This window comes from Gordionus sp. m RMFG-2023, chromosome 2, assembly GCF_954871325.1.
Source record: "Gordionus sp. m RMFG-2023 chromosome 2, tfGorSpeb1-WG-v2, whole genome shotgun sequence".
Taxonomy (NCBI): Eukaryota; Metazoa; Nematomorpha; class Gordioida; order Chordodea; family Parachordodidae; genus Gordionus; species Gordionus sp. m RMFG-2023.
Genome location: NC_088776.1, coordinates 1931359 through 1943541, shown reverse-complemented (window position 1 = coordinate 1943541; position 12183 = coordinate 1931359). Strand labels below are relative to the sequence as shown.

Genomic DNA, 12183 nt, shown 5'->3' with positions numbered 1-12183 from the left:
TTTACATGAGAGGTGGGGGTTGGAACAGTTTGCATCCTATCTTTAAGAGGAGTGAGGAGTAGGGATTAGGCATTTAAGAGTTATAGACTAGGAGTAGCATAAATTTATTGGGGGATAATCTATTAAATTTCTTATGAAATAGGGCATAATGTATTGCTGTAAAAATTAATAAATTTATCATAGACTATTTTATTACAATGGTATTGCTAAACATCGATCAAATCTATATATTGCACACAATCATAGATATTATTTTCCGAATAAAACAATTTCTGGACCCCTTTCTGCTATGCTTTTAAATGTAATTTAAAAAGTAGTGACCTCTAGACTTTCTAAGCGATGGAGGTAGAAAATCCCCATGAAAAGTACTCCCACCCCCTCGAAATAATTTGATACCCATAAATTTTAAAATAATTTTTACGCATCAATCTTTAATACATAATATTAAAAAAATATATACTTTAAAAATTATTTTTAAATTAGACAAATTAGCGAATTTATAATTTCATCAATAAAAATTACTTTACTATTCTTCCAATTTTGAGAAATATTCTTAAAAGCTATTATTCCCTCCACCCCACCCCTTTTAGTGACTTATAAATATTTTAAACAAAATTATAAACTTTTGGTGGTAAAATAAATTCAAATAATTTTGCAAGAATTTATATGGTTTTTTTATAATTTATAACTTTAATCATAATAATATATAAGCACCAACATACAAAATTAAGGTACTATCTTTATGCGATGTTATAGTCAGGATTCTTCCAAGGGGGGGGGGGGGAATTGCGAATTTTTTTAAGAGGTAAGGGGAGTGTTTACTTCTAAAGTTGCTCGACTTTTAGCCAGATCCGGCCTATAAGAAATTTTCATTAGCCATTTAATTATAATATTTCTAAGTTTATTTTTAATTTGCTCTTTAATTAAATTTATATCAATATTTTGATCTTTATTAGGATACATCTGAGCCACTAAAAAAATTATAATAGCAAAATCTTGGCCAACTTTACCATCAAGAGTGACTATAAGCAAATATTCTTAGAATTTGATCAAGGTTTCATGCTTATACATTATCAATAACTTTGAAACTTATATCAAACCTTAAGTAGTGCTTCGTTAGTTCATGATATAGCTATAATATAAAAATTATTAAACAGGGAAAAGATTATTTGTTAAACTAGAATAAATTCCCAAAATAGCATTGTGCCAAAACGTAGAATGCAGAAGGTTAAATGTCTGGTTTATGCGAATATTTAGTGCCCTCCATTTTACTTATTCAAATAATTTTTCCAACCAATCAAAAAATTCGCATTCAAATTTGATGCTATGGTATCATACCTTAAATATAAAGCCAACCAAATCTGGAAGAAGGTGCTTTCCATTGCATGATTTTAATTTTTTTAAGGTAATGAATTAGAAATAGCAAATTTTAATTTTTTAAAATATAATAAACTAAAATTTTTGTTTGAGGGTAAATATTTTATTCTATATTCTTAGAATCAAAAATATTATTCATTGTATATCCATTTTATTTATATCAATCATTTCATTTTATGTGCTAGTTATATATATATTTTTTGATAGTTTTAGGCCTTTTCTTCTCTTCTCTTCTCTTCTCTTTCTCTTCTCTTCTCTTCTTCTTCTTCTTCTTCTTCTTCTTCTCTTCTCTTCTTCTCTTCTCTTCTCTTCTCTTCTCTTCTCTTCTTCTCTTCTCTTCTCTTCTCTTCTCTTCTCTTCTCTTCTTCTCTTCTCTTCTCTTCTCTTCTCTTCTCTTCTCTATCTTAAGAAAGAAAAAAAATCGATAAATATATGAAGGAAAGCTCAAAGTTTTGTTCACGGAACAAAAAATTCCACAGACAACTGGAATAAATTGGGGGCCAAATTAGATTTCCTAGTGTTGTAATGCTCGTTTTTAGGCTATTTTTAAAAATGACTAACTCAATATTTCATCTAAAAAAATATTACGCAACCCTGAAGATTTTGCTTCATAGAAGGAACAAAGGTTTAGACTGGTAAATGGAATATATTAACATATGACTAATACAACTATTTTATAAATTGAATAATGGTATATAAAAGTTTTTATTGTGTATCAAATATTCTGTGGTTAAAATAAAATAAGTTTTATTTGTAATATATTAAATTAAAGGTTTAGAAAGTCTTGATTATTATTAAGTAATAACTTATATTAAAACACATATCTAAAAAGGGTTTAACACCATTCACAATTTTTCATGTATATATATACCAAACTGAATCCCTACACTTCGGTTTGGTTTGATTGATAACGCAAATAACAAATTAATTTAGTTATTTAAATTTTAGCATAACTTAAAGGTTGTTATCTTATATATTTCGCATGAAAAAATATTTAAATATTCTTCTAATTGTAAAACCTTAGACGGACAAGTGAAGGGCAGGTGAGACATATTAATCTTCTGCAGCCTTTTGACCCGATACAAATATTTTATCGTTTTTGTAACTTAAATAAATAAAATCCTTGCTAAGAGAAAATGTGTAGTAATTGTTTTCATATTTAAAGGTTCACAAGCTAAACGGTTGGTTCCAAATTTATATGGATAGCGTTTATTTATATTACCAAAAATATATTTTAAAAATATTTGAGCGTCCATAACCTTAGACAATTCTGCAGAGAATCATAGCTGTGGTATAATTATGCCCTTTCGATTAACAGATCATTTTGGCCGTTCTTTCTTCCCTCGATAAACGCAATCTAGTTAGGTTTACTTGTCTGCTGTTAATCGAAGAATTTTCCATCTTTGTCGACACATGAAGACTATTATATGATTTATGCATTCGCCTAGCTTTTCTCCACTCTTCCCATAATTTTAAAATTTTCGCTTTAATTTTCCTCAGTGAGTATCAGCTTTGCCATGATATTTTGTTTGTGTAATATCTAGTATTAGTCAATCTCTAATTATGAATTGATATCCTACGCCATAATGTCGTGATCGAGCTAATTGTTTTAATTGACACGATATAATTTATGATCGTATCTGCCTGTCGTTTAGCTTGTCGAGGATAAGATTCATCGTTTCTTGATAATCCAGATAATAGTAATTGCTAAATGGTATGATTTGGGTCGATTTTAAAAAACTGTCCGATTAAAAGCTTACCCAAAATAATAATATGTAATCTTGGAGATTTTGCTCAAAGATGGCATAAATATTTGGAACCTCTATTTGTGAAATCTAGAATTTACATGTAATTATTATTTTGGTTCTAATCTTAATCAAAGATCTGACAGCTTGACAGCACTAACAGATAGTACAAGATTCTAAGTTCTTAGTTAAGGTTTTTTTTTAAAATTAAATTCAGATTTCTATTATATTCTTTTTGGGAAAATATACTATATCGAGAAAGGTTTCACTATTTGAATTAGAGTTGTAAGTAAGTGAAATCAAAATGAGATTATCTGAAAAATTGGAACTATAAAAGATAGAAGTCAATTGAAAACTCTTTCCATTAGGTATACCATATTTTTTGATTTAGGTTCTACGGTAAGATAAAACTCTTAGGACCGAATGACTTTTTTTTTGACGATAAAAGAGGGAGGCCATATACCGCACCAAGGATAAAGATGTAAAAATAATTACCTGTAGTGGGTGAGGCTAGAAAAAAAATTAATAATGTCAATTAGTGATCTAATTAGTGATCTGCATCGGGATTTTAAAAAAAATTTACCGGCCGGGTCCGAATTTATTTAAATATAGAAATTAATTTTTATAATTACTAAAAATAAGAGACATATGTTATGTGGCGTTTAGTTTCAATAAAATTAAATCAAAAATGTTTATTTTACTTAAAAAATTCAATATTAAAATTGATAAATTTAGATATATTTAAAAAAATTTCCAAGGGCCGAGTATGGGCCGGGCCTAATTTTGCAGATCTCTAATGTCAATTAGGTTATATATAGTAAAAACCCACCCTAATAATATCTAACGGTGTAGACTTCAGAGAAACTACTTGATGGACTAGAACATCGCTAATAATTGAAAGAGCCCCCTCTTCCTCCCTCCAATCAAAATTTTTTCGATAAACTGACAAGTCTACAAATAGCCCGATGAAATTTTATAAATAATCTTGGTATTTCCAATTCCAATCATGATGATAATTAATAAACTTTTATCAACTCGATCAGCTGGTTAAATGGCTAAACCATTATATTATACCTCGTGGCGTTTTATAACAAATCTCTGTTAATATGAAGTAAAAAAAAATGCTCAATTGTGAATGCTAATAAAATAAGATTAATTTTTTTTTTTTAAATATGAAAGAAAACACTCAGAAATTCCTAATTATCCAATTTGAGAAATCAATAATGTTAAAATAATACGTCTTCCGTTTCTCCTCCTATTTATTTTATCAACTTTGAAGATTAACAAATCAGTTTTCTTAAATAAAAAATAAAACCATTTTAAAAGCAAATTATATTACAAGTTCTGTTTATTAATTCCAAAAACGTAATAAGTATTATAATTAATAAATAATTAATATTATATTTAATATTAAAAAATAAAAGTATAACATGAAAAAATTAAAATTCATAATAAAAAATAAAAAAATATCATAAAAAGTTAAAAGTTTTTTTTTTTAAAGTATTTATATATATATAATTAAAATAAATTAAAATAAGTTAAAAATTTGAACAAATATTAAAATTAAAATTTAATAATAAAATAAAAATGAAAATTTTAGATGAATATTTATGCAAAAAAGTTATAATATTTAAAAAACAATAATTTAATGCTAATAATTATAAAAAATTTATGCCTTTTAAATAATAAAAAAAAAATGTTTTTTTTTGTAAATTTTCTTGTAAGAGCAATTAACAATTATATATATATAAATTTAATTATAAAAATTTTGGCTAAAAATATCTAGCAAATCTTCATATTAATTTTTAGAAAATTTTCAAAAATGGAATATTAAATTTTTTTAAAAAACATAAAAAAAAACACTTAAAATTCTTAATGAGAAAATATTTTTTAAAAAGTTTTAAAAAAATTATTAAATTCCTTTCCAATTACTTTAACGTTACACTTAAATGCTCTTTGAATGCCAAAAGGTATGAAATAAAAAATTATCACTTATAATTTTTAAAGTTGTAAGCATTTTAACGCGACTCTAACAAAAGTGAACCAATGTTAAGCTTAATAAAATATAAAATTAATAAGTCTATTTAACTGGATTTTTTTTTTATACAGCTTGTTTGTAAGGTTTTATAAAAATAAGGTAATATAAGAAATTTTTTTTTAAAACATTAAGCGTCTGTGATAATTTTTTTTAACGTTTTTTTTGCTGAGAAAATTGTTTGATAAATTGACAATGCCTAACATAAAATTACTGTACTACTATTTAGTAAATACATTAGAACACGTTCGTAAATTCTCCTTATATATATAAAAATGTTTATTTCCAATAGTATACTTGGCTCAGACTCAAGAATTCAGAAGAGATAGGTTTTTTTGTTCCTGAAGATAAACTGCCTTCCTTCCTTCCTTCTTCCTTCCTCCTTCCTTCCTTCCTTCTTTCCTTCCTTCCTTCCTTCCTTCCTTCCTTCCTTCCTTCCTTCCTTCCTTCCTTCCTTCCTTCCTTCCTTCCTTCCTTCCTTCCTTCCTTCCTTCCTTCCTTCCTTCCTTCCTTCCTTCCTTCCTTCCTTCCTTCCTTCCTTCCTTCCTTCCTTCCTTACTCCCTTTTCAAGTGCTAGGGGTACATTATATAGGAAATATAAAGCTGAGGCATGATTTGAAACTAATTTAGAGCAGCTGTATAAGGTGCATGCAATAAAAAAAGGTTCAAAAAAGCAGCAATAATATTATCACTCCATCATTAACACTTGAAAATTTTGTAAATAAAAATTAGATAAAAATATAAAATTAGATAGAAAGAGAATCTTCATGAGGTTGGCAAAATTTTCTAAATCTGCAAAATCAATCTTTTATAATTATGAGATGAGTCTATGGAAATAATTGGAGTTGTGTGGGGTCTAAATAATTTATTTAACGGGAATTTTTTTAAAATTTAAAAAAAAATAAATAAACTGAACTTGAAACGATTTCTAAGGCCCGGTTTTATAGTAATCGTGAAATACCGCGTTTGTCGCTCTTGTAAATTTTCAAAAAAAACAACAACATAATTTTAAATATAATACAACTTATACTATCGTTTTATCGGTAAATTACGTTACCCATCGCCATCAGTGATATTACGCCATAACTGTAAAAAAGAAGACTAAGGTATTATAGGATTAATTACGCGACTTGTCGATAGCCATAATGTATTATTATAATTCCTTCTGCAGTAACATTACAGGCGTCAAATTTTGAAACAAAAACCGTGGTATTTTATTCCGCGCGTAAAATAGTGTTTGATGAAATTAAATGTAATATAATCGAAGGAGAAAGAAAATAATGGCGATTAATTTTCGCGTTTAAGTAGTGTTATTAAACTACCTAACTTTACTCAACTTATAAAAGAGCATAGCTATGTTTACATCCAAAAATATTCGGATCAATCTTCAAGTTGAGACTCGACTTTGAGGCTTAATTTCTAATTTTTAGGCTAAAAGCTTGACCACAATAGAGATCGTCAAAATTAGGTAAAATTTAACAACACTACTTTTAAGGTATATTAAAGTAATCCTATAATATAACTAGAAATTCGGCTGAAAAAAAAAAAGATTTCCATTTTTCCTTTTGTTAACTTTATCAATTTATATAAATACTTTTATATCTGATTTTGGTTTAGGAAAGTTTTATACACAAAAATTTATTTCCCTTTTAGAAATTTTTATTTTTTTTCCTCTCTTTGATTTTAAATATCGCATATTAGGGGAGATTAAAAATAAAATAAATTCATCAAAAAAGAAATAATATTTATTTTTTTTTAAAAAAAATAGCTCTATTTAAAGAAAAATAACGATAGTAAGTGGCTTTAAAAGTTATATTTAACTCTTTTACCGTCATTTAAGCCCCCTTTAAAAAAAGAGAATATTTTAGCAAATAAATTATCATTATTTGGCGTACAATTTTCTAATTTTTTTTAAATTCACTTTTGTGTCTAAATTATATTCTCATAAGCGTAGGCATAGCAAAGGAGAAGGCATGAGGATATCACCCCCCCCCCCCCCAATTAGAAATGACTGTTTTGGTAAATACTCTTACACTTTCTTTTCCTCTTCAATTACCATCCCATCATCGACTTTACCAAGATTGAATATCTCTAAGTGGCATTTACCTATGAGAGCGCGATTACGTTAGAGAAGTGGGTGAGAATGTTAGCTACTACAGTACGAGATACCACGACACTTCCATTTATAACAGAACTTGTCAATAGAAAGACAGTTAGGCCCTGGAGAACAACTTATAGGGCAAATACTTACCAGCCTTTTAGAGGGGTCTCACGAGAGAGAGACAGGTTGTCCCACGTGAGGAGCAAGAAAATGTCTTAAAATCCTTTTGGACCGCATCGATCCCTTCCAATCGAGGGGCCTCAATATAGATGAAAATTGCCAGCTGCGGTAGACAGTCAAATTAAATCAAACTAATCAGGAAGCTGAGTTATGCAATCCTTTTCCCAATTCAAGGCTACCCAACGCCACCGCTCACACTAAACATATAATAAAAATGATATAAGTAAGGGCGAATATCGCCTGTAATATAATCGATATCGCAGAGGGTAATTATATCAACTCCAAATACGATACAGACTAAGAGTTTTTTTCAGCGATATTATCAAAAGCCTAGGCGACATCTAACTTGAACACTATTTCTTCAATGGCCTAGTCGGGCATTGGATCTCGTTCACATATATAATTGAGCCCCAACAATTACCAATATCTTTATTAGAATATTTGTCCCAAATATACGCAATAATAGCTAAGAATTCCACTTCCTGTGTGTTGGATATGCTGCAAAGAACAAGACAAGAGGCGGAGACCGAAAGAGTTACGATTATTGATTTTCTAATTTACACAAATCTATTGATCATGAGGATATGCTATAACTAATCATCTTTCACAAAGAGAATCTTAAATTTAGGCGTTTATCTCCAGTTAAAGGTTATAGAGGACAAAAACATAAGCTCTTTAGGAACCTGAGAATATTAAAGCTAGAAGTAAAGCTAGAAGTAGAATCCTAGAAAAGGCTTAACGACAGTTTGCAAATTTTGATTTTATATTACGAACATAGACATATTTGATTAACTAATTATATCTAAATCTTTTGTAGATATATATATATATATAACTTTAAAAAAGGAGGTATATTAATTATAAAATTATAAATATCTTTCTTGACTTTGATAATTAAAAAACAATAATTTAATGTAAAGTCAAAAAAAGTGTTATCTTTTATATAAAATCCATGTTTAATAATTGTGTAATATTTGAATATCTAGTTCTACATATCTCATTCCTAACCTAATCCCCTTCCCCAAATATTTCTAAAAAAGCAATTTCAAAACAAAACTTTTTTTTTTATAGAAAAAGGGGAAATTATTTTTTCCTTCGATTAATTTTTATGACATGGATATTTTATATTTAAAAAAAAAAAAATTACTATTTATTATAAAGAGAACAAAGGCTTTAAACAATGTTATATGTATAATTTTATGGTTAATTAAAGTTAGATATGAGATTTATATATGCATAATTATAAATATACATAAGATTAAAGATTTAGGTTTTTAATTTGTTTCTAAAATTGTAGCTCTACAAAATAACACTTAATTCGGCAAATTAAAAATTTATTGTAAAAATTAGGCGCTTTTTATTTTAAAAGAAATGGTTATCCAATTAAGTTAAATATTTATAAAGTTTATTTATAATTTATTTCAAAACGAATGCTTAGTTTATTTAATCTAGGTACATCAATTTCAACAGGATTAAATTACAGCGGGGCAACGTGGTCTGGGATAGGTAATGTAAACCCAAAATGTAGCAATAAAAGTTCAGGTAGTATAAATATATATGGTTAATTGGTTATAACTGTTTGAGACACTTTCAGCATCCTCCCAGAACTATTTATTTGGGATTGCCGACGCTTTATAATGTTAAATCATGTCATGATAAACTAGAAATGTTTGTTCATCTGATGTTTATTTCTTAGAAATCTCTACATTATTTTTTTTTGAGTTATCAGGACCATGGATTGTTATTCATAAGACCTATTTAATACTTTGGCTAACCGTTGTAGAGTACGAGATACCGAGGTTATTAATAGCGTTAGTTATGATCAGCTCTAAGATAGGTAGAAGTGCACCTCCCTTTTCTCACGACAAACTAAGCAGTTGGAGAATTCATGCATATCTTTGATATAGATTTGTTCAGTGCATCAACGCCAACAACTCTTTTACATTTATATGTGATATGCACTGGCATGTCTAAAAATAAGCAAATCTCCTTTAACGTGACCGACCCTCTATTTCTCTAGATTAGTATTCTCTATGTGCCCGAGGCATTTGAGTATTTGTTTTATTTTGGAAAGATGGGGGATAAAGATTCTAGACATTCCTCTTATTGTATAGGTATGGTGATTTATGTTCTAAGAACCTTTACATGAATGAAGTCTCCCGATGTCCATTCCTAGAGGACTGTGGTATCTTAAGATGCATGCCTCCAGTCCTTATCTGGTTAAGCTATAGGAAACCATTGTTTTTACTCATAAAATCGAGGTTGGACAGATTATTAAATAGTTAAGGGTAGCAGTTAATTTATCCTTGTTTACTGAGAATCCCCATTCCGTTACTTTATAAAAATTAATTTGTTAGCATTATTCTGGACTTCTAATTGTTTTCCAAAGATTAACACATCATTGAGATATACACTTTATAACGAGAGTTCATCTTTTGTTTGCATAGATGTACTTTGTATCTATATTTCTCTTGTGTGCGTTGGAAGCAAGCATTAAAGTTATTTTTTTTTTACCCAATATATATATATATAGGGGTATTAGAGAATTGGAAAGTTAATTTGAGATCAATCCTACATGCAAACCTGGCTGCTGATATTGCAAATGTACAATATTTTCAGCATCTTTCTGAAGTCAGAGATAATTATGAGTAGTCTACTTATTTTATTACGGTTAAAATAACATGACCGGAAAACCCCCCCTAATTATATTTTACTCCCAACACACCCATCTTCACTAAATATTGGTATCGAAATAAAAACAAATCTAGCATAAAAAAGATATGTATATTAAATTTAATTTTCGTAATAGAGAAGTTCCTATGCATCGCCATCCTATATGTTAATATACTCTATAAATATAATTTATAAATTATATATTTTAAAAAGAATAGCCTCCCCTAAATCTGCTGGCTCGATTGAAATTTTTAAAAATGACTAACACAATTATTTTATCCAGAAATCTCATGGATGGAAACAACGTCTTGAACATTTATTAGCCAAAATCTCGAATATTTTTTTTCCGGCTAAAATATTGAGTTAGATGTTTTTTAAAAATGGGCTTAGATCGTGGCGAACATTACCTAAACCCCCTTCCATCAATACGCGTAGCCTGGGTTGCCTACTATAGTTGGTATGATAATATATACATATATATATTGAGTTAAATTAATATTAATTAATAAATATCAATTCTTGCCTAATTTTACCTAAACTAGGCATAAAGGATAGAGTTTGATAGATACTCGTCAGTAAATCAAAGTCAATCAAATACGTATAGCTTACTTCTCTAAAGAAGTCAAACAGTTTAAAACGCGCCGAATTCCCGCTCCGCTAAATTGTATAGAAAGTCAAAGTGTCACTCAATAAATTTTTGATTGGTCCGAATTGTCATATAATCACTCAGTAAGAGTCACTTTGACGAAAATAATTATCTCACGTGAGAGATGGGATGATTGACAATAATTTGTATAGAAATTTTTTTAAAAATTAAATTCAAGGTTTTCTTAGTATAATATAACATTAATTTCTTCCCCCTTCTCTATAGTTTAACCTTATACCAGTCAGTTATATTAAACACATAAATATCGCAATTTAATTAATGGTGGTATAACAGTTTAAAACCGCTAATAAAATAATCTATTCTTTATACATTATTACAATTGTATAAAATACAAAATTATAATATATTTTGGTCCCAAATCTATTTCGTTGCACAATTAAATGCTATTGATTAGGGGAAAAAAAAATTCATTTTTTTTAAATATTACCTTTCTTTTAAGTTAAAACTGTCCCAACTTAATCGTCATGTTAGCCGGTTATCCGGTTAAAACCAAGTTTTAGCTGACAACCGTTGCGCCAACTTGGAAGTTTTTCTCCCTTCCGATTCTGATTTCAATCTCCGTTATATTAAACTCTCTTTACAAATATGTAGCTGACGATTAATAACCCCGCTCTTAAATATAAGAAAATATATAATGTGACAATACGACAAAAAAAAGGATAAATAACACAATTGATTAATATTTTTTAATAGTTATGATTTACAAGAAACAAACTAATTACATTTATTAAAAAAATAATTCTATAAAACGGAGTCGTTTTAAAATCCCCCTCCCACTTTTTTTTGACTAACGAATGATTTATATTTCTAACTTCGAAAAATTAATTTTTAAAAGAAAGCTATCTAGAGTTTTTTTTTAATATAACAAATTACATAATTATTTAATTAACTATAAAAAATATATATAATTTATTTTTTTTACTATTATGATATATATATATCTACTAATTATATTTTATGATTATAATTATTACTCTATATTAATCTCTCTCTTCTCTTATTTTTTTCGAATTTATATTAATGAACGTGATTATAACCACCGATATAGGGGTGGGGAAAAAAAATATCCAATATGATTTGATTAGGAGTGGTCAGTTATTTAATTTTTTTGTTAGTTGATTTTTGTTTTATAATTAAAAATATATAACATTTATTTAATCAAAAATTTTGACGCGTTTAATCATTGTAATTTTTTTTACAAAAAAAAACAAAAGGTTATAACATAATTTATGCTGTTAGATTATATTGTATTGTAACAAATTATTCAGCCTAGTAGAGAGTTTAGATGTAAGTTATTAGATACTTTATTAAAATATACAAATGTTTGAACGAAAATTGTTTTATTATTTTATCCTTTTTAAAACATTAATTATTACTTCATTTAAATTAATCTTTTTACATAAAG

General features: G+C 27.7%; 1 protein-coding gene across 1 annotated transcript in view; it reads right to left on the bottom strand.

The window, feature by feature from the left end:
• The window catches only part of LOC135923115 (heparan-alpha-glucosaminide N-acetyltransferase-like), a 13857-nt gene extending 13784 nt beyond the window's left edge, over positions 1–73 (bottom strand). The window contains exon 1 of the mRNA XM_065457695.1: positions 6–73. Coding sequence (XP_065313767.1) covers positions 6–73 — 68 coding nt within the window. The remainder of the gene's footprint in view (positions 1–5) is intronic.
• Positions 74–12183: the final 12110 nt, after the last annotated feature.